The sequence below is a fragment of the Hemibagrus wyckioides genome, linkage group LG19 (genome assembly GCF_019097595.1).
Source record: "Hemibagrus wyckioides isolate EC202008001 linkage group LG19, SWU_Hwy_1.0, whole genome shotgun sequence".
NCBI classification, from domain to species: Eukaryota; Metazoa; Chordata; class Actinopteri; order Siluriformes; family Bagridae; genus Hemibagrus; species Hemibagrus wyckioides.
The window spans coordinates 14,649,138-14,671,511 of record NC_080728.1 but is presented as its reverse complement, the minus strand read 5'-3'; the positions used below and the strand labels follow the sequence as shown (position 1 = coordinate 14,671,511).

Below are 22,374 nucleotides of genomic sequence, written 5' to 3'. Positions count from 1 at the left end.
CATTAGTATTCCCTGTCAACTACAACTGTGATCAATACGGGTTGCAAAATTTACTACAACTAAAACAACCCACAAAAGACCTATCAAGTCCTAAAATAATGATTCTACCATAAATTTGATATCTTAAAAAGTTCTTGATGGTCTGGCAGCTCTGGTGACTTATTTGAATGGCAAGCAGAGCTAAGCTATGGTACTAAAATTTAATGACGGTAATTTACCACAATCCTTTTGAAATCTATTATCTACTATTCAGTCTGATAAATCATTCTAACAGACAACTCCTAGGCAGCTACATGCTACACCAACGACATGTTCAACATTGTGTGTGTTATCAGTGGAATCAGTGCTTCGACCTTCTTTCTTTGCATGCTTATAGGTTTTCATTGCAAAATATGGATTTTTGCTCATTATCTCAACCTAATTACTCTGTAAACCTTATTACAAGCTCTTTAGTGTAATGCCTTTCTTCGATAATGCATTTCTGCATCTGTGTTGTAACGAGGTAGTATAAGTATGAAGTATAAGTAACCGCATTTCTTAGAAGGCCATTACTTGTGGTTGCAGTGGTTCATAATATGGCAAGAAATGTTAACCAGTATGGCTAATATAGCAAGATTCCATGTCATCTGATTTGTTCTTAATTGAGCCAAAGCTGTGTAAGACACATTTAGGAATGAAGTAGGAAGAGAAGGAGGTGTGCTACAGCAGATGACCTGGCTTCTACAGTCACCAGAATTAAGCCCAGCTGAAAAGAGTGGGGATCCAGCTTAAAATCACACATTTAACTTGACTTATTCATTTGTAATAGTTTCGACTGCAGAGTGAAGGAAAATGAGCCTACAAGTGCTTAGCATAAGTAGCAAATCCTTCAAAACTGTTTAAAAAAGCATCCCAGGAGATTACTTTATGAAGCTGGTCGAAAGAATGGCAAGAATAATCAAGCAAAGCAGCTGTCAAGGCAAAGGGAAGCAATTTAAAGAATCTAAAATATAAGATTTTCATTTGTTTGACTGTCCTTATTGTTGTATAGTAGTTTTTATAGCTTCACTATTATTAGAAAAGCTCTGACATGCCCAAGCATTTATCTGGTTGCGCACACTCTGTTTACTGCACTGTCATCTTTACTCAACATTCACAATTATGTGGCAAAAGGATGGAACCATGAACTACAAAAAAGCTAAGTAAAATAAAGATCTTTTATAAAGAAAGTCAAAACTATAGGCTTCTTCATGCGTGAGATAAACATCCGACTTTCTCAAAAATCCACAGTGAAGCTAGCAGAACTCATGCCATCACATAAAAAACCCACTTTGACTAGAGCATCTACTGCTGCTTATTCCTGGCCTCATCTATCTTTATACTTCTTCACTTTACGAATGAGTCATTCCTGCTGCCTGAAGGTGACGAATCACCATGCAGATACAGATCTATTTATTTCTTTTTTCCAGTCTTCTTCATTCAAACCTTACGTCAAACCGTGTTTAATGTCACAGAGCTGATCTTTTCTGTGAAGATCTGAGAACTTGGTCAGGTTCACAGAAGAGCTTTTAAACTTCATGATCAATGAAATAAATTCAAAAGCTTTCTAAAAAATGCACCCTTCCTTCAAAGCCTTACCTTCTACAATCTTTCCAGACTGTTCTGCTGCTCCCCCAGGTAAGACTTTGGCCACGTATGCTCCGATCTCTCCATCATTGCCTGGAACCTCTTTACCACCGATTATGCGGATGCCCAGTCCGTTGCCTGCAGGCCCATTGCAAAGACCTTAAATTAAAAGGAATCTCATTTTGACTTTCAAGTACATTTACTACTTTGGCACAGTATGTAATACGTCACATGAGAATTAGGACTCACATTTTAAGTTTTAAAACTAGTTACAATCACAAAAAATATACTTGTACTCTGTTTAAGCATTATATTGGGGCATATTATTCTTTACTTAAGGATATTTTAACTCCAAGGAAAAATACTCTTTACATCTCTATTTAGATCTTTAAATGACTGTAGGTAGAAAGCCTTCAATAACTAATTTCATTTGCATTTTAGTTTAAAGCATCCAATCAAATTCCCTGATGTAAGAAAACACAATCATGATGACACAAATCATCTCATGTCATTTGCTGTGAAGAATTTAATCGAAAACATTTTTTAAATACCTGATTGCAAATAAAAGTATAAAACTTTTTGACTTTCACTCAATTATATGTTTGGCTGGAATCTTGCTAGATGTAAAAAAAAAAAAAGTAAGACTTTCAGTTGAGTATAATTTCTCTGGATTTTTTTTACACTACGAAAGACATTTTTAGATCATCATGGCTTAGAAGAAAAGCTTGTTTATTTAAGGCTTAGGTTTTTAAAAGAAAAGCTTGTTTATTTAAGGCTTAGGTTTTTTAAAAGAAAAGCTTGTTTATTTAAAGGTACATAATTACAAGGATAATCCGACATGTGTATTTCATGCCACTTTGGGCTGTGATGACTAATGAGGAAAGAGAAAATGTGCCTTGCCATGAAATATCTGCTCAGTTCCAATATCTAGACATACAGTATATACTGTGAGAACACACACTTAACCATTTAAGAAGGAAACAAAAGCACAAAAAGATTTGAATTATCTTGTGCAAAGCATTTACATAGTTACAGACTGCATGATGGACTAATTACAGGCACACAAAGATGCTCATAGCAAACTGGGAACAACATGAAAGGGGTCCTTGGTAGTTGAGCTTCGGCAGAAAACATTCTTAACTTGTCACGTTACTTGCATTATATGCCAGAAAGAACTGAATTATTGTTTTTGTCATTACACTCATTGTTTTAGTGGCCAGATTCGGCTTTCCTTATGTCTGCATGTAAGCCTCAGCTAGTTCAGTACGCATCAGTACCGTGAAAAGAAAGCATATTATCATTGTCTTTTCGTTTACTCTGGCTGCCAGTCAACTAAATAGTGCTGCATATTACTTTTCAAGCTCTGAATTGTTTTTGTTTATTTTTTTTTTTAATCTTGCATATATCTTGCTTATTTTATGTATTAGTATAGCTGTGTTTATGAATCCAGCTTAACATATATTTGACTTGGCCTATTTATATGTAATAGATTTATAGCCAGCTTATTAGATAGTTGCAGTTATTGTTATTATTTATACAGTTATTATTCATATGCATATTAATATAAGCACTTTTTATATGTTTTGACTTTGTTTATACTATATGCTCATTTATGCATATATACTGTACATTATTAAATAATAAGAAATCATTTTCATTAGTGTTTCTTATTTCTGCATGAAATCTTTAAATACAGTGAGCGCTATCCAGTGAGTAGTGATATTAGTAATTTACCTGACACACTGCGGTCTTTAGGATCCCTCTGTAGCTTTATTCTTGCATGGGAAAATGGGTACTGCTGGGACTTCATCTGCACCACATTAAATAAGCACAAGCAGTTTCACACAGAGACACCTAGTTTCTGCTACAGAAATACCGTTACTAGTACTAGCTGAGAATTAATAACGGCTCATTACCGCACTAGAGGAACGAACAGTACATGTTCTCTAAAATGTTCTCTTCTCATAATGTGTCTGCCACATTTAATTCATATTAAATGTCTGAAATTGTGGAATACGGTACAAGAACGTGTACTGTATATATGTGTTGAACGTGTGCATGTGTTTGTATGCTGAGTCACTCTTCACCTGTCTCCTGTCCAGCCCCTGTCCATCCTCTCGCGGCTTGTCAAACCAGTCAGTCTCTTCCCGACGGAGATGGTATGCTTCAGAAAAATCACATTACAATCGACCCTATTAAAAACTGCTTGCCAGTTTATAAATCAGAACCCTAGCATGAGGCTTAAGGGTCAACATAAACACTGGGGACAGGTGTACTGTACAGAGTTTCCGGTCAAGGTACTATTAATCTTTCCAAACATGCACACGCAGGATATCGTGCAGTGGGGAATATCCATGGTTTTTATGCCAGTTAAAATTGGGGACATAAAAAATAAACCAAAAATGAAGACGCAAATGTCCAAATAAGGACAAGTCTTTGTCTATTTCTGCCCAGTGGTTTAAAGTCATATGGAAGAGAAAATGGAAGCTTGAGCTGTATTAGAAGAATATGGAAACATATTTTCTTCAGAAGAGGTGTAAATATTTTTGTACCCACTGAAATGAAGTCCAGAAACAAAGTATTTAGAATTTTGACACCCTTAAGCAAAAAAGAAGAGTGTAAAAATATGTATGATGTATGAAATGAACATTACAAACAATTGCTGCATCCCAATGTGCCTTTTCTCCAATCTAAATAGAAACCAAGATCAGAATTGGTGTGTCCCAAATTGTAGAATGTTGGAATGAGTATCCCAAAAGTAACCCAAATGGTGTACTCTTTCTGGGAGATTTTCAAAGTGTGGATCTATGGACACTTTTTCAGATAATATTTTATATTTTATTTAATATTGCCCAAATCTCCATGCATGAGGAATGCATTTTAGTGAGGTGTAAATTAAAAAAATGGACAAAAATGATAATTTAATCATATAGTATTAATTATACAGTATAAAAAATAATGAATGAAGCTAAAAACTACAAGGAGTTTACAGAGATAGTATATGTAACTAGGCAACAGCTTCCTTCTCTTCTGTTACATGAAGTATCCGTATGTCCCAGCCCATGCATACTCTTGCTACACAATAATATACTTTTTCTTCCCAAAAAGAGTATTTACTTCTAGTACCTAGTATAAAAATTGGCATGCAGCAAATTTTTTCAGATATCGGTAGATGGTATTGGTTCATGTACTTTTGTGATAGCTGATGGCATCAAGAATTCTGCTTAGTACTTTTAGGATTTAGCCCAAAACCCTGCCTCTCCTAGGAGGTTACAACTTAGCTGATTATTTTTTCAACAGAATAATAACCTGAATCTATTTTAATCTGAATCAATACAGTCTGCAGGAAACAGAATTTTGCAGTTGCCCATGCCAGTCTCTGGATTTCAGCTCTGATATAAAACTATCATATTCAATTTGAAAACAAACAGACAAACAAACAAACAAAAAAGAAAACCCAACAATTAACATTTGCAAAGCTAAGAATATAAACAAGCTGGAAATTTTCCGCATGGAGGATTGTCCAAGATTATCTGTAGGTGTCTGAAACCGACAGGCAGTTTAACCAAATATAAATTATGTGAGTATTAATAAATTTAAAGCAGTATTTTGCTGAAAAAAACCCCCCAAACAAACAGACAACATGATTTTTTTTTTATCCATAGCAACATATTTATATTTGCTCTTTTTTTCTCAGGGTGCCAATAATTCTAAAATTGTCTCTATCATGAAGTAAACAGACATAACTATATTCAACTTTAGCTGTAATATAGTGTGAAAAAAATGTGTATGTGATACATATGTACCAACCTGATCCTTAGAACGTTCACAGTCAAATGTACCATGATATGAAAATGAAGACTATCAATGGATTTAAAGTAAAATATGAAGTCTAATTACCTTAAGTATTAAAGGTGCTGTATATATAATGAAGTAACCTATTTCTACAAGTATTAATGAGACACTGTTTATACATTATGCTGTTGCTTGTTGTAGCCTGTTTAGAAAAAAATGGGTTATGTTTAATAGAGCAGAACATGCAACAAAAACTGAAACTATACACGTTGATTCACTACTGCACATACAGTATTAATGTGTGCTTATCATACTCCCCGTATTTTGTTATGAAAATGAATTTTCAGTCAATACAGTGGACCATGGGCTTATGGGTGATTGGGAGTTGGGTGGTCATGGTACAGTGGGTAGGCTTTCGCACTGGGTGTTAGAGGGCGGGTAAATGGTGGGTGTTAGAAGGGAGGGATGGGGGGAGCTGAAAGCTAAGGTGGTCATACTCTACCGTCTGTGATATTTTCATGTGTGTTTCCTGGATCGTCTCTGTTCAGACCCACCAGGGATTCACTTAGTGCTGTAACCAAGGCAAATGCATTTACTTCCATATGGAACATATGATGCGTTCATCATATGGTATTAAATGTGAGGAGACCAATAAAAATAAAAATAAAAAATATTAAATGTGCATTATCACTGCGTTCGAACAATATTCACTTACAAATTAATGGTGTAGTATATTGTGTAAATGGCATCATTTACAGTTTATACATTAACAAATAATGCATATGGAAACAAGCAATTATATAGTATAAGACAAGCAGGGCATGCAGAAGTGAGTAGACCCTCAAGCAAGCAAGCAAGAAAGTTTATTCAAACAAAAGGAAAACACATGCAATCCATTTATTTATTATTGAAAGAGCACAAAACATGCATGCAATTAAAAATGAAGAAATAATAACTTAGGTCATTTAAACAAAAGTACAACAAAACTCTCGGAGAGGACTGTTGGAAAATTTCATGTTCATTTTTCATGTTGTAAAAGAAGGACATGTCTATATGTTCAGATATGAACAGGCTATATGATGAATGGAAACCTAAATACATGTCAAATCTAATTATTCAATAATATAGGCACAACAATATAGCTAACACTAACAAACAAGTTCAGCAATTAAAAAAGTGAATGAAATGTTTGTTCTCTAATATATCTTTTAGGATATGGGCATGTATGTTTAAATGAATTTAATTTTAAATTGTCAGCCAATCAGAATATAATATTTTTCCCTGAATTAGGAGCAAGTACATGTGCCTTCAAGCAGGAATTCAGTTGTTCTATGACTTTACTTAAATCGATTGACAATATCTACATGGAAACCATGAGCTGTGAGATTCAGAAAGTAGTTAGTACGTAGCAGCTAACCACAGAAATGAAATCTATCAACATGCTATCATCAGCTATTCATCAATGCAATCATCAATTATTATTATTATTATTATTATTATTATTATTATTATTACTGTTGTTGTTGTTGTTGTTGTTATTGTTGTGAATTATTTTCATTATACCAAAGTAATCTGTTATCTATTTGTTTTTAAAAAATTTGCTAGACTCAATATTCTCCACAACTTATGCCCCACAACTTATAGTCAGCCATGGTTAATTGTGACAGTACAGCTGAACATGGTTTTTTCTCCATAGTTTGAAGCCAGCACATTAATTAGATTAATCCACTCTATATCTAAAACTAGAATATTACCAGATGATTGTACGGCTAGACAACAATTCCTCTTAGAGTTGTGTAAATAATGCCTTTTGTTCATGCATATTTGTTAGAGTACAAATGAATTAAATATGGTATATTCATTCTATATAAACTAAGGTACAAAATAGGCAGCCAGAGGACACATGAAAAATAAAGCATACATATTTATAACCAAACAAAAATATAAAATGAATAAAAACATAAAGCAAAGATAGTGACAGACATATACTGTTATTATAACATGCTTAACTAATTAATGAAGGCTTTTATATAGATACTTGAATAATATTCAGGAAAAGAAAGTGCAGATGTCAGCCAAAGTAATCTGAAGCAAATGGGTAGGATTTGGTACCCTAGCAGAAGGAAATAAAAATTACCTTCACTATCAGACATTGTGCCCTGCAGGTCATCTATGAGCATATAGCTGCGTCCTCTAGTAGGGTCCTCCCTGAGGTGCTGCTGCTGGGGATCCTGAAGAGAGAGACATGACCCAAACTGGTCACGGGAGTCGGCGGATATAGGCGGGAGCGGACCTGCAGATGCCCGTGCCATACCCATCGGCTGACCCACCGGACTCAGTGGGCTCTCTTCCTCAGAGTTTTGTGCCACAATTGGGATTCGCCCACGCCCACCCTGACCTATAGGCAAGCTGGTAGGCTTTGTCCTACCTGATGGCGCCTGATAGGCAGCAGTCTCTGAGGAAGTGTCACCCTCTGATTTGAGCCTCAAGGAGGAGCTAGAGATGTCCCTTTTGATAGACAGATCCAGGCCATACATAGAGGTAGGCCTAGAAGAAGGCCGGGAGCGACTCCCACTTGGATAAGCAGAGTCCTCTCCCAGAGATGACCTTACACCAGAACTCAAGTTCAGACTCTGGCCTAAGTTGAGTGAACCAGCCAAATTGACCCCTAGAGTTGAACCGAGGTACTTCTGCTGCTCTGCAATATTTTTACGAAGCCCAAAAGTGATCTCATCCTGTAATAATCTGCTTGATCTTGTTGAGGCACTACTAGATCCCAAGTAGCTGCTATAATCTGTATCTAAACCCCTACTGTCCTGGATAGAGTATTTTCCAATGTTGCTGGTACTTTTGTGTTTCTGGTAGAGCATGGATGTTGGAAGCTGTTTGGCTGCCTGCTTCTCCAAGGTTAATCTACTTATGCTGTATTTCTCTGTCTTGGGGAAAGCCCTATAGCCTCCACTAGTTACACCTGTGCTAGGAGTGTAGTGATGTGAGAGGCTAGCCAATTGCTCTAAGCTCTCAGTCCCTCCTGTGCTCCTCCTAAACTCCTGCTTCAGTTGCTGCTTTAGTAGCTTCAACTCATATGGTTCTTCCATTGGGTCTTCATCATCTTGTGCTTTTCCATAGGAATGAAGTCTTGAAGAGCTCCCAAGGTAATCAGTGCCAACATCTGCTGCTGTGCGTCTCAGCAGGCACTCTGCTTTGGCAAGTTCCCTCTCAGCAATTCCATAACTGGTGGACGAGAGACCAGCTGTGCTCTTGGTAAGATCAGTTGCATCCTCTAAGAGCAGGTAACTTCTGGGTGTTTGGTGATGTTGATCTAAGTCAGCATAGAAAGAGTCTGCAGACACATTGGACATGGGACTTCCTGCCATGCTGCCTCCACGGTCTTCCAGGCCATGCAGATCAAGATGATTGCCATACTTCCCTCCCAGATAGGATGAGTTTTCATAGTTGGTGGCCACTTTGGTGGCATCCAGTTCAGACAAAAGTGCAGCTTGTTGTCTTGCCTTTTGCTGTAGTAGCAACATTTGGTGGTAGCTTTGCTGCTGTGAAGCAGTCAGAGAGGGCACAGAAGAATAGATGGATTGGGACTGGAAGGGCTGTTGAGCCTGGTACAAGGACTGCTGATATTGTGGGTAATGATACTGGGAGTACTTGCCATATTCATATTTAGTCTGTGGAGGAACAAACTCATCTAGTTCTGATTGTGGAGCGGTATGTGGTCTTTCAAGTCCAAGTTCACTCACTTCCCCTCTACCCTCACTTCTTCTTGTCTCTCGTATATTGCTCACTTCACTGTCAGACATGTAGTCACGGTCCTCTGCAACACTTTGTAGATATGCCCTTTCTCTCTTCTCTCTTTCTTTAAGCAAAGCATCTTTCCTTCTGTTGATCCCCATCTCCAGATAGCGCAGTTTAGCATCAATCTCTTTCTCTTCTTCATCCAATTCGGCCTGTTTCTTACGAAGTTTAGAGGATTCCCGTTCTACCAAATCCAGTTCACGGTCAATATCCTGCAAAATTTTTGCCCTTGCCATGTTGGAGCTTCGACAAAGGCGGCGACGGGCAGAAGCAGTGCTGTATGCCGTTTGGCCAGTATTAGCTGCTTCCTCCTCTGAAGGTGGGTTAGGAAGGGTTCGCTTCACTTTCTTTTGTGTGCCAGTAGGAGTGCTACTTGGAGATCCTTTACCCTGCCAGAGAAAAAAGCAATACAAACTATATTATACACCGTACATGTAACATTGATGTCATTGTTACATGTATGTGATTTTTACTTATTTCTATATAAACATTTTCATAAATTAAGCAGGGAGAAAGCAAGCTAATGGAAACCAAGCCTCAAATGAAAAAAAAAAAAATAGCATTAGCAACAATTAGGCATTAATTAAACACATGAATTACACAAGATTAGGATGTCTGATAATCGACACAATTCTATGATAAAAAGTTCTACAGAATTACATTAGAATTAGAATGTTAAAACTTAAATGTTAAAGGTGTACTCACGGAGTAACCCTCGGAATATTGGAAGTTGGCTGCTCTCTCTTCTGAAGTAGGACTCATAGGTTTTGGGTCAGACAGTGACCGCTGCATGACTTTTGCCCTCGGACTACCAGGGACCCCTATGGATGGATCTGCAGAATATATTTTCTGTGGGCTTGTGTCTCCACTTGATTTTTCATAGGAAACAAATTCAAGAGATTTACTAGGGGACATACAAGGAGATACTGGTGAATAAAGGACTTTGGGGGATTTGGGGGGAACAGGAGAAACCTGCAGACAGGAGTTTTCTGTTTTGAGGTGGGGAGACTGGCTTATTTCTAAAGGGGTGGGGCGTCTCTTAGGAGAAGTTCTATCAGAGTTAGGAAAATCAATTCTAGTGTCCGTCTGCACAGTGTGCCCTTTAAGAGTTCCTGAGGAATCTGTCTGTACAGAAATTTCGGTAAGTGCCTGCACTGAAACTCCACAACTATCACCAGAACTGTATTTACCACCTCGTGGTCTGCTACGCCTGCCACGTGTGGGAACATCCCACTCATCTTGGTCTTCATCATCTGTTTGTACACAACTATCTACACTTTTCTTGGCATTCTTCTTTTTTCTTCCAGCAGTGTAGGCTTTCTCTGTATTGTCTTCTTCATCAGTCTGACAACCACTGTCCATCTTTTTGTCTGTCCCTACAATATGACCAAGCGTCTGCTCGTGGACCTCACCCGGATACATTTGTCTATACTTTTGCTCCTCTAGTTGCTGCCTCAGCTGCTCTTGGAGTCTCTGAATCTGTTCCAACTGCTCCTGTTGCTGAGCATATGTCTCTTTTTGCATCATGAGGTGAGCTTGCCTCTCTTCCTCTTGTTGATACAGGATCTGCTGCTTCATGGCCTGGAGTTCCTCAAGCTCCTTCTGTACTAGAAGTTGCTCCTGCTCCCGAAAGCGCTGGATTTCTTGCCTTTCCCATTCTAGTTCCTCAGCAAGACGTTGCTGTTTTATCTTCTCCAGCTCAAGAAGCTCACGTTCCATCTGATACTTTTCATCACCTGGAATCATGGGTGAGGAGAGAGCTTCTAGTGACGCTGCAATTGCCTCAAGTGAGGCATCTGTGTAGTCCAGTGATGCTGCTGTGGTTATCAATGGAGCTTTCTCTGTTTGACCAGCAGGGAAAATATCCTTAGAAACACTTATCTCCAAGTTCAAAGGCATGTCATCTTGCTCCTCTGATGTAGTCACAGCAAGAGTGGAAAAGAAACTTTGTGATCTAGTGAGGGGTTGATTTTGCAGATTTGATAATGATGGCATTGTGTCACTAGTGTGCATGCCTGAAAGAGAATTGTATGTTGTACTGAAAATAGATCCAGGTTGGGTAGTTATAGCATATGTAGAAGGAACTGGTGCTGCTACAGAGGAGTAAACTACACCATTTGAAGATCTCAGAACACTAGAAGTTCCAAAGTGAGTTCCAACAGCAACAGTTATTCTGGCTTGAGAGTATTGTGGGATTGTAGCTCCAGTAAGTACCCCTGTAGCTTTGCTTGAGTAATCCACAGCTTCACCTGTTAAAAGTTCATATTGTAAATAAAAGGTTTACACAACGTTTATACCATGTTTTGGTAAAGAGAGAAAGCCAAACCATGCCAAATTAATTAAATGCAAAATGTTTTTGCAAGATTTGAGGAAATGCAAAGCACATGAAGTGGCATGCAGAGATACACATCACAATATAAAAATAATTGAAAAAAAACCCCCAAATACCAGCATGCAAGTCCAAAAAATAAAAACATAAATGGAGCACAATTTAAACTGCAAAAAAAGTGTCTCAGATGGGAATGAGTAAAGCTAACTCAAAATGGCATCTCTGTGAAAGATCTGCAACATCGCACTGACCTGCTATAGACATTTTTCCAGATGTAAGATCTACCGCACCCTCCATTTCCCCGTTGTAGTCATACCTATTCTTACTTTTGTACAGGAAGAGGCCAGCTTCTGCCAAATTTGTGTCAGACATAGAAGGCTTAATTCCACCAAGTCCTCTCATGCCATATGGAGAGCGATCATATTGGTAGTGATCATCTCTGTAGCCAAAACGATCCTCTGGCAATGGAGTTGAGGGTTGCTGAGTGGCACAGCTACCAGCAAATGGAAGTTTGTACACTACATCACAACACACTGCCCGTCTTCCTGCTGTTAGGTCTACTGGCTTGCCATCATCCTCTGTGATCACTGTTGTAACCACATCTAAAGAGGAACCATCTACAGACACCATAGTCTGTACTGGCTTAACTGTTGTGAGGTCAACTGCACCAGATGCACAAGTTTCCAGTTGAGGTGGAATACTTGTGCTAACACCATTATTTGCAACTGTAGGGGCTGTTGTCACAGGAACAGAATGTGATTTACCTAGAGCTGTGGAAAGATTTATTGGTTTTTCTGGCTGAGAATCAACAGGACGATAAATAATCTGGGAAACGGGTTCAAAGGATTTAGCTGTTGTTAGTTGTAGAGGCAATGAAGTGGCATGAGAAAGATTATTGTTGGCATATGCTATAGTAGCTGTACAAGTGACAATGGTCATGCTGTCAGTTGCAACAGACACTGATGAAGTATCAGTGCTCAAGTTTATTATAGATGACTGTACTGCACTTTGCTGTCGCCCATCAGCCAGGAAGGACTGCCGTTGTGACTCTGATGATGACAGATCTATACCTTTCATGCATATCTCTGCATCTGATTTTGGAGCGCGCAGATCAACAATCACTCCTGAATGATAAGCATGTCCATTCTGTACTGCTACTGGTTGAGATTTTATGTCTCCTGAGACTGCTGGTATCCCAAAGGCTCTTGGAGTTGTAGGTGGAGGAGGTGTTTTTCCATGCATAACAGACACTGTTGTTCTTTGGACTTCAGTAGTTACTACCTGGACATCAACATTTGGAGTTACAGATGAAGGCTGTGCAGCTGAAATTGCCTCAATGACATGACTCATGCTTGAAATGACCTTTTCTGGATCACATATTTCTTGTCTTTCTATTGATTCTGTTATTTTTGTGAAAGCTAACGGTACTCTAGTTATTTGAGGCTGTGGTGGTACTTGTGTTTGTGGCTGTGACTGAAAATCAAACTGTAAATGAGACTGTTTGCTAGGTGATGAGGGACCAGAACTTGTTGGGGCTTGGGTAGTGACACCCTCTATGGGTGAACCAGGCTGGGATGGCAGAGTAATAACCACATAAGTATCATATAATGACTTCCCAAACCTAGGAGATGTAGGGGTTTTTATTGGTGACGTAGGCCCTGTTTTAATCTCAGATGCAGGACTCAGATTCAAAGCACCATCTTCACTGCTCGTTGGGAGTATGCTTGGTCTGACTGGGGAATAAATAGAAGAAAGTGGCTGGGCATTTGACATGGGTTTTGGAGCTATGGGTGGCTTGACTGCCTCAACTGGTCTATGGCTAAATGTCAGGCCTGCGGGAATTGTGGATGGCTTTGGTGGGACAGGGGGAGGAGCATGTGGCTTGTAATTTGGTGCCATAGGGTGCCTCATCGGTGCACTTGGACCTGTACTTGGAATACCAGCTACAACTGTTCTTTGTGGAACCTGAGGTGGAATCTTTTTGGGATAAAGAGCAGGCTTAGGTAGAGTAGGTGGTGGCAGAGGAGGGGGAGCAGGAATATCTGTTTTTTCCTGAGATGCGCCCCTACGTAGGACTACTGGCTTGGGAGGGACAGGGGGGGCAGTCGATATTACACTGGGTACTGTTGGAGCATATTGTGGTACAGTGGGTAAAGGTGATGTAACTGGAACAGAAGGTCTAGAAACTACACTAGGAATCAGTGAAGAATTCTCTTGAGTCAAGACTGAAGACTTTGACAAATCGACAACACCAGGCTGGTCTGTTGGTTCAACCATGGGAGCCTGTGATGACCCTGGCTGTGATGTTGATTCTTCACTTGATGAAATGGAATCCATAACAGGCTCTGAAGCTGGCTTTGAAACGGAAGGTTCAGTTCTTTCCTGAGATAACGTGACATCAAATGATGGCTCAGTCACTGCAGTAGGTGTAGAATCTGATGTAAAAACTGAAACTGTTTTATCATCCTGATTTTGATCTGCAGGGCTCTCTTCACCAGATTCCTCTTCACCTGAGGAACACTGAGTCACTGTAAGATCCGGTATAGGGAGAATTCTTCTTTGAGGAAAAGTCCCTGTTTTTGCAGAAGTAGTAACCTCTATTTCCTGTGCTCTGTCACTGAAATCAGGAATTGTTTGTGTTGGGCTGGTGCCTGGTGTCAGGACTGCTCTCTGTTTTTTCATAAGCTCCTCATAGGCTTCCTCTGCATTTAACAGTGGTTTCCCATCCTTCCCAAACTGGCCAGAAATGCTTGTGGAGATGGTCTCTTGTCTTGTGTCAGGTGTGTCTTTGGTACAAGAAAAGACACCATCTTCAGTTGTGTCTGTTGTGTGGAATTCTTTCATTGCATTATTTTCTTTTAGCTGTTGCTCTTTAAGCAACATCTCTTTCTTTATCTGCATCATGTCCTCATATACTTCATCTGGTGATCTCAATTTTCTTGCTTTTTCAGGCACAGAAATTTTATCTTGTTCTTTCTCTACATGTGTTTCTTCAACCAGCGATTCATAGACATAATCTTCAATTAGCATACCGCCATATAGAGACTCTTTTCCAGGTGGAATGTCCTCTATAGTTGGAGATTTTGTTCTGAGCATTATCTCCTCGTAAGCGTCATATGAAGTGTGCAAAGGCTGATTTTCTGTGATTTCCCTGGATTGCTTATTAGCATGTTGGTCATCTGTTGGAGAATACAAAGAGACAGATGTTGGCAGATGATACACTTTTTGAACAGCAGCAATCTTCTCTGGAAGAATCTCAAAACCTTCTGGCTCAGATTCCATGCTTGGGGAGAAATCTGAACAAGAGGATCTACGGAATTCCTCCATCTCTGCTTCCTGACGCTGCTCTTCTGTTGGAGAGGCATCTTCAATTGGTGAAAGGTTGCTTGGTGGAGTCTTAGGTCGCTCTCGCCTTCTCTGTGCTCGTATTTCCTCTTTATCTTTCTTTGATTTCTTACTGGAATTCTTTTGCTTCTCCTGTTCTTTTAAGAGCTCTTCTTCCTCACGCAACTCTTCTTCTTCTGATGAATCTTCAATGGTAGGTAGCATTTGGCCTGGCTGCCGGTGCTTGGCTTTCCTGTGCTGTTTGCCTTCACCACTGCTCTTAATATGGCTTGGACTGCTGCTATCACTGTCTTCATCAAGAGAAGATAGTGAGGTTGGAGAAGTGCCTGGAGTAAAACTAGATGCATGTAGGCTTGAGGAGCCTTCCCCTCTAGACCTGTCATCAGGGGAATCTGTAAGGCTCTCAAGTTCACCATCATCTGAAGCCTGACGAACAGTGGCCACAGTGTTGAGTTCGATTGTTTTGAAATGGCGAATGCCAGCACCATTGTCTTCTGTGGTCTGTTCTCTTTTACCTAGTTCCTCAATTTTAGCCACAGAAATGATACTTTTGCAGTCTAGTTCTTCTTCAGGGTTAATACTACTGTTTTTGACAAGACCCCTTGCCTTGCTTGACTCATTCTTCTTGATATCCTTCTTTACATCTTCTTCTAGTAGCTTATTTTCATGATCAATTATTTTCTGTTTAGTAAGGTTTTCCTCAACAGATAGTGATAAGTCCTCATGAATACTTATCGCCATAATATCTTTATCTGATGACCCTGCACTGTCCCTTTCTATTACTTCACCTGGTTTATTTTCATTATCAGTGAGCGGTGAAGATTCTCCCTCACTACTGTCATCCAGAAAATTTTGTTTAAGTTCTGTTGGGACAAGCAGCTTTTTCCTCACTTTTGTAGGGCCTACAGCATCATTCACTTCTTCTTGATCATTTCTGTGAATGTCTTCTTCGGAGGTGAGTTTTGGAGAGTCCTTTGGGGACACCTCCATTTGGCATTCAGTGATGACTGACTCACTTTGTAACTGATCTTTAGTAGATGTTGCTTTAGCTTCAAGTATTGGAAGAACAGTACTCTCTAACTTGGCCAAATCTGAAGGACTTGTAGGGCTATACTCTTGACTGTCGCTGTCTTTGTTTTTAGGTTTCATCAGAATCTCTTTGTCTTCCACAGGCCTAGCAGCATCTTCTTTTTTCTGCAAGCAAGAGGAAATTTACAATTTACAATGGAAATCAGAATATAGAATAATGTTACAAAAGTAGGTCTAATCTAAATTTGATTTTATCTAACATTTCTATCTACTAGTCTTTTCTCCACATACAGATACCTGTCCCAACTTCTCAATATCTTTAAGTTTTATAAATGGCTTTGTCCCATCTTGATTTCTCTCTTCAGGGCATGGAGATTGTACTTCCTCAGATGAACTGTCTTTGTCTTGTTTACTAGATACAGGACATTGAGGACTGGGTTTTTCTACAGGGTCTAAGGTACAGAATACATTATGGCTATTAGACTGAGTGTTTAGGATTTCCTTATTAGGTTGTGAGCCAGCATTTACTTTCTGTTCACCACTTGCTATTTCATTTTCTTTATCAGGCACTGGGAAAAGGAAATGGCCTGATAAAGCAGCCTGTATAGTAGACTCTTCTGGAGCATTTATTGAGGCTGTATCTAAGGTATGTTTTATTTTTTTGTCTTCAGGCACTGAATCTTTTCTACTTTCAGGAGATTCCTGATCTCCTGCTGCATAGAGTGAATCATTCTTTTTACATTCACTTTCAGTCTTCACACTGTCAATGTTGGATGTTACTGTTTTTTCATTGGAAACATTTTGCACTTTCTTAGCTTCTGTAAGAGAAGATGCCATTTCTGATCTTATGTCACTGTGCTCTACAATATCACTTTTCTTTACTATCTCAGAGTACTGCTTGTCATGTACACTTTCTGTTCTTGGGGCAGTTTCTTCTGAATGCTCCACCACTGGCTGTGTACTCACTGACAACAAACACTCTTTTTTGGGAACAGTCATTTCCGAGGCTACAAAAACCACATCTATTTGGGATCTATTATCATCATTTGTGTTGGAAGTCTTCAGTTTAACTGTGTCTCCCACTTCATCATGTTGCTGAACCTTTTCCTTTTTAGTATTGTCAATTATACTTGTGTTGTTAAGTGCAGAAAATGTGTCAAGTTCTTCTACTCCAGTAGGATTTGCCTGATTCTGATGTTCTCTTTCTTCTCCCCTAACATGTTCTAGTTCTAGTTCATTTTGCGGTGTCTTCTTGTTATCTTTACCAGCGGTAAATTCAACAGCTATATTAGGAATAAAAGATTCAGTTGCTTGAGCTTGTGATAAGTCCTCTGCTCCTTTTCCCTCATTCTCAGTAACACCCACATTAGCACCCTCTGTCCTTGTATGAGTATTTCTACCAGTCTCAGCTAACAGAGGGAATGCGCCTGGTATGACATCCACTGTTTTTAGACAAGTATCATGTGAGATTTCGTCTAATATGTCATGATTTGTATTTAATTTAGATTTTATCTGCTCATTGGTAGTAGGGAAAGCAGGACTGCCATATTCTGGTGTTTCGACAGAAGGAGCTTGAGTTTCTTGTGTGCTTTTGTGTACTTTACCTTCTGCTATTGATTCTTGCTCAACTTTAGATTCTTCTTTTGACTGTTTCTCTTCCCTGTGATCAAAATATTTTCCCTCTATTTTATTATTCTCAACTGCAGACCTTCCTGAATATACAAATGGATTTTCAGGGGGAGACATATTCTCTGTTTTTATTTCTACCGTGTTCTCATTCTCTACAAATTCCCCTTTTGTGATACCATTCTTGGCTTCATTAATGTCTTTTAAATTTGCTTTGGTCACTTGTAATCTGTCTTCCCTAATCTCAGGCTTGTTATCAAGTATTGGGGCCTCACTGGGGCATATATCATGATTTACCCTGATTACATTAGCATGATTTGAAGGTGAATCATTCTCTTCTAGTTCATGCTGCTCAGGCTCACTCCCCCCTCCCTTTTTGTTCTGGGTTTTAGGCTCAATTTGCTGTATGATTCCACACTGCTTGGCATCTGTCTCCTTAGCATTTGCTATATCCCTCAGGATAATGTCAGCAGGCGGGACATCAGCTCTGATGGTTTGCTCAGGTGGAGTGGATTTCAGTGTTGTGCTTTCACATGCAGTGTCAAGTGTTTGTTCTTTGTTTGGCTCAGGTACTACCTGTGTGCTCTCCTCGTCCTGTTTCACTGCAGCTGACTCTACTACAAGCTTAGCATCAGCTGTGACTGAGTCATGCTCAGACTTGTCAGCTGGAGCCTGAGTTACACTAGGGGTCCGAACGAGTGCTTTGGATGGGGAAGCAGTGACAGTAGGAGCAGGAGTTGAAGGAGTTGAGGAGACAGTTCTGGCTGGGGAAGAGGGAGGGGTAGGTTGGGATTTAGCTGGCATCTTTGAAGGAGAAGGTGGAGGTGGCATGTCCCCAAGTTGTCCAGAGAGAGCCCTTTGGGTCTGGCAGTTCAGGCATAGCCACTCATTCTGTAAGACAACAATCAAATTAACAAATGTGACTATCATGGCTGATAAGATTATCTTTAGGCCTGCAACAAAATAAAAATGAACATTAAAACATTAAAAAAATGAACATTAAATAAAGTGTACTACAAATTTAACAAAGGTTTTTACAAATCCTTATGACACTGTCGTGATACCTTAATGACATGGTAGGAATGGGTAATAATGACAAAAATATCATATTACAATCATCAGGGAGTTCAAAGATGTACTACACACTATGTATCATGCAAAATGCCATCAAAATGATTACATGGCATTTGATGATACTCCTTAAATTATTATTTTATTTACAAATAGGTACAAACAGGTACAAAAGGTTAACAAGTTACAATCTGCAGACTTTTTCCAAACACTTTTTCGAAGTGTTCTAAAAATATTAACAATATTCATGATACATTATGAAATTAAATATTTTTTCAAATACCAATATTTATTGCAACATATTGGGAATTTAGTGCAATACCAATATTATATAATTGTGGATTTCTTTCTTCCTTCTGAAAATTGCTTCAAAATGTATCTACTACATATTGTGCTTATAAACTACCACAGTGGCCAGCTGATTGTTCTGGGGAGGTCTTACAGCCTAATGACTTAATGACTGTATTTAGAGACGATTAGACCTGTCAGCAAACAGTCTGCAGACTCAATAAAAGAGCTGCTGTCTGCAGTTGTCTATACAGTGCAGGATCTTTTCTGCTTGATTGAAACTTTAGTTCACATTGGTTTTAAGTGATGCATTTCAGCAGAGCATAACTGATATAAACCTGTAACACAAGATCAGGTCATGATAAGAATTTATTTCACATGAGTATTGTTCAAATATTGTACAAACAAGGCACGCAGTCTGTGACTGCTAGAAACAGCAACAAAAATATATTAAAGTCAGAGTCCAAATAGAGCTGTTTTCCCATGAAGCGCCTCACTCCAGTAGCTTACGTAAATCCTGAGAGTTTGCTCTCTCACATTTGATTGCTGAAAAGATGAGCTGTGCTATGCTCAGCATCCCTGTTATTCTCCAATGGTTTAGCTGTAGGGCTAAATCTAGATTGAGGAGGCCTGGGATTCCTGTGTCACAGCAGGGGTACTTGCATAAACTAGTATATCACAGCCAATGCTGAGAAAAACAGCTCAAGTAAATATTGGAACTAATAAAAATAAATCTGAGTTGATACAAAAAATGGATTATTATTATTATTATTATTATTATTGCTCAATTAACATCAACATATTTCAGTCACATGCAAAGAACAGAAATGAGGTGAATAGGAGCATGTCATTTCTTTTTGTTAGCGATGTAGCTTGTCATTCAGCACTAGTAGCAACAGTCTTCTCCATAAACCATGAATGTATTCAAAGCAAATTAGCACTGAATCATGATGTTAAGAGTTTCCCTGGTGACAAATACTTTTTTGAGAGTCAAAGTGAAGTCAGTGGTGACACAGTAGAGGAAATATCACCAATATACACCGATCAAACACAACATTATGACCACCTGCTGAATATTGTGTTGGTCCCCATTTTGCTGCCAAAACAGCCCTGACCCGTCATGCACTGTGTATCCTGACACTTTTCTATCAGAACCAGCATTAACTTCTTCAGCAATTTGAGCAACAGTAGCTCGTCTGTTGGATCGGATCACACGGGCCAGCCTTTACTGCCCAAATGCATCAATGAGCCTTGGCCGCCCATGACCCTGTCACCGGTTCACCACTGTTCCTACCACTTTTGATAGATACTGACCACTGCAGACCAGGAACACCTCACAAGAGCTGCAGTTTTGGAGATGCTCTGATCCAGTGGTCTAGCCATCACAACTTGGCCCTTTGACAAACTCGCCCTTCCTGCTTCTAACACATTAACTTTAAAGACAAAATGTTCACTTGCTGCCTAATATATCCCACCCACTAACAGGTGCCATGATGAGGAGGTACTCAGTGTTATTCACGTCACCTCTCAGTGCTCATAATGCCTGATCGGTGTAATGCATAAGTGAGTAAACAATATATTTTGATATTTTAGGAAGCAAAATAAATAAATTGTGACACTTGCTCTTTTTGTAATTATACTAAGATACTACAATTTTCCTAAAAAATTTTTTTTACCAAAAGACAAAATTTACTTTTTTTCCCTGATTTTTAAAAAATATTGTAGCATTGTGGTTTTGTCCTCTTTTTGACTTTGAGGGCAAGATATTTACAAGCACCTTTCATGATACCCAAGGACAATGTACAGTTCGAAGACGATGTATAATTAGGAAGGTGTGTATTAGAAGAACATTTGAATATATCGGTCAGTAATAAAAGGAAAACAAATGTATAAAAATGGGAATAAAAGCCTAAAAGAGAAAATGCATACTGGTATATAAAACTATGACCAGCTGAGCAAAAATTGAGTGTATGAGTCACTGGGTGTGAGCAAATGCATGGAGGAAGTGATGGGTTTTCAGAGGCACAGAGAAGGAGAGGGACAAACTGTCTCCTGTAGTTAAGATGCGAGTGAAAGGGACAGCCAGCATGTAAGTGTCAGAGAATCTACTTGTGTATGCAGGTGTGTATGGGAGAAGTAAGTGAGGCCGAGGCTATGCCTAGACTTTAAGACCAGAAAAAGCATCTTGTACTAAATATGAAAGGGAAATGGTAGACTTCGCAAAAACAGTTTATCTCCACATCTTATCCAAGTTCCAGTGGATGATCTTTTCTGTCCTGTCATCCCAGGACACTTATTCACAATCTGATCTTGCTGAACCTCCTTTCAATACACTTACTACTGTCAGTTTTTCTCTTCTAAATGAAATTATTTATAATTTCACTAAAAAAAAGTAATTTTCTCTCTCATAGGCATTAAGAAATGTAATGTGAGACAATATTCTTTCACATGCTTTTCAGTAACTGGATATGCTCCAGAATTTACGTTCTACAGACATCCAGATACAAAGTACATGTATAAATGACTGAAAAATTGCTGACTAACGTTTTAGTTTATACAAATAACAGGTGGCTTTTAAAATGATGCAAATCATTAACTAATTTATTCAGTAATTCCTGAACATTAACCATTGACACTAAGGCAAACACTGAAAAACCCCACCATAATGACATATTTTGCATTGCAGTCCTTCTGTCTTTCTCTCATTTCCTCTCTTTTATCAGACTTAAGGGCAATAGTGTCTTTGATTATAGGAGGAATACTGTAGATGTTTTCTTTCCCACATTTTGCACCTGGTTGACATAAGCGATGAGAATTCGAAGAAAATGTAAGCAAGAAATAAAAAAGCACTTTAAATGTAACTGTTCAGGAAGTCAGCCATTCGGAGCAAACCTCTCAGGGGATTTTTCATTTTCATTTAGTGCATTTGCTCTGTGAGCTGGAATCAGCAGTCAATTTGGAATTAAATGGCTAGAAAATGACATCCTGAACTATTGAACGCAAATATTTGAAGGACTGAATTCAGGGAGTCTTGTGAATTATCTCAAAAGGAGCACAGGGAGCAAAATGTTCTTACCATGAAACAAAAGAAAAGTGTGCAAGAAACGTGTGTATGCAGTTTCTTAGGTGGTATTCTTAGTTGTTTGACAGGAGTGTAGAGGGCGGATGTGTTCATTCCCAGGGAGAGCTTCCTGTCAAAAGAAGAAATGGGAACAAGTGTGTGCGTGTGTGTGTGTGCGTGTGTGTGTGTGTGTGTGTGAAGTCTGGCAGTAAATGTGGGAATTGGAGCTAAATTTACCCTCTGCTCTGGCAATGTAGCAGGCTTCTGCTCACCAATACATTCACTATGGATCACAAGCTCTGTTTTCTGTTATGGTGAACGAAATATATTGGAAGGATTTGTTATATATTCATATTTGTACACTGAAGCACTTTTGAATTCTTGAATCTGATTGGTGTTGATTAATTCTCTATAACAG

The 22,374-nt window shown here is 38.9% G+C and overlaps 1 protein-coding gene across 8 annotated transcripts in view; it reads right to left on the bottom strand.

Moving 5' to 3' along the window:
- pcloa (piccolo presynaptic cytomatrix protein a) overlaps positions 1 to 22,374 on the bottom strand; it is a 58,023-nt gene that overhangs the window by 20,853 nt on the left and 14,796 nt on the right. For 5 of the 8 annotated variants that reach the window (XM_058417503.1, XM_058417506.1, XM_058417508.1 and 2 more), the window contains exons 4-11: positions 18,113 to 18,427; positions 11,788 to 16,075; positions 9,913 to 11,456; positions 7,538 to 9,596; positions 5,903 to 5,971; positions 3,693 to 3,769; positions 3,340 to 3,415; positions 1,618 to 1,764 (exon numbers count right to left, since the gene is read on the bottom strand). In XM_058417503.1, coding sequence (XP_058273486.1) covers positions 1,618 to 1,764; positions 3,340 to 3,415; positions 3,693 to 3,769; positions 5,903 to 5,971; positions 7,538 to 9,596; positions 9,913 to 11,456; positions 11,788 to 16,075; positions 18,113 to 18,427 — 8,575 coding nt within the window. The remainder of the gene's footprint in view (positions 1 to 1,617; positions 1,765 to 3,339; positions 3,416 to 3,692; positions 3,770 to 5,902; positions 5,972 to 7,537; positions 9,597 to 9,912; positions 11,457 to 11,787; positions 16,076 to 18,112; positions 18,428 to 22,374) is intronic. The other 3 variants (XM_058417504.1, XM_058417507.1, XM_058417510.1) reach the window with 3 other exon arrangements.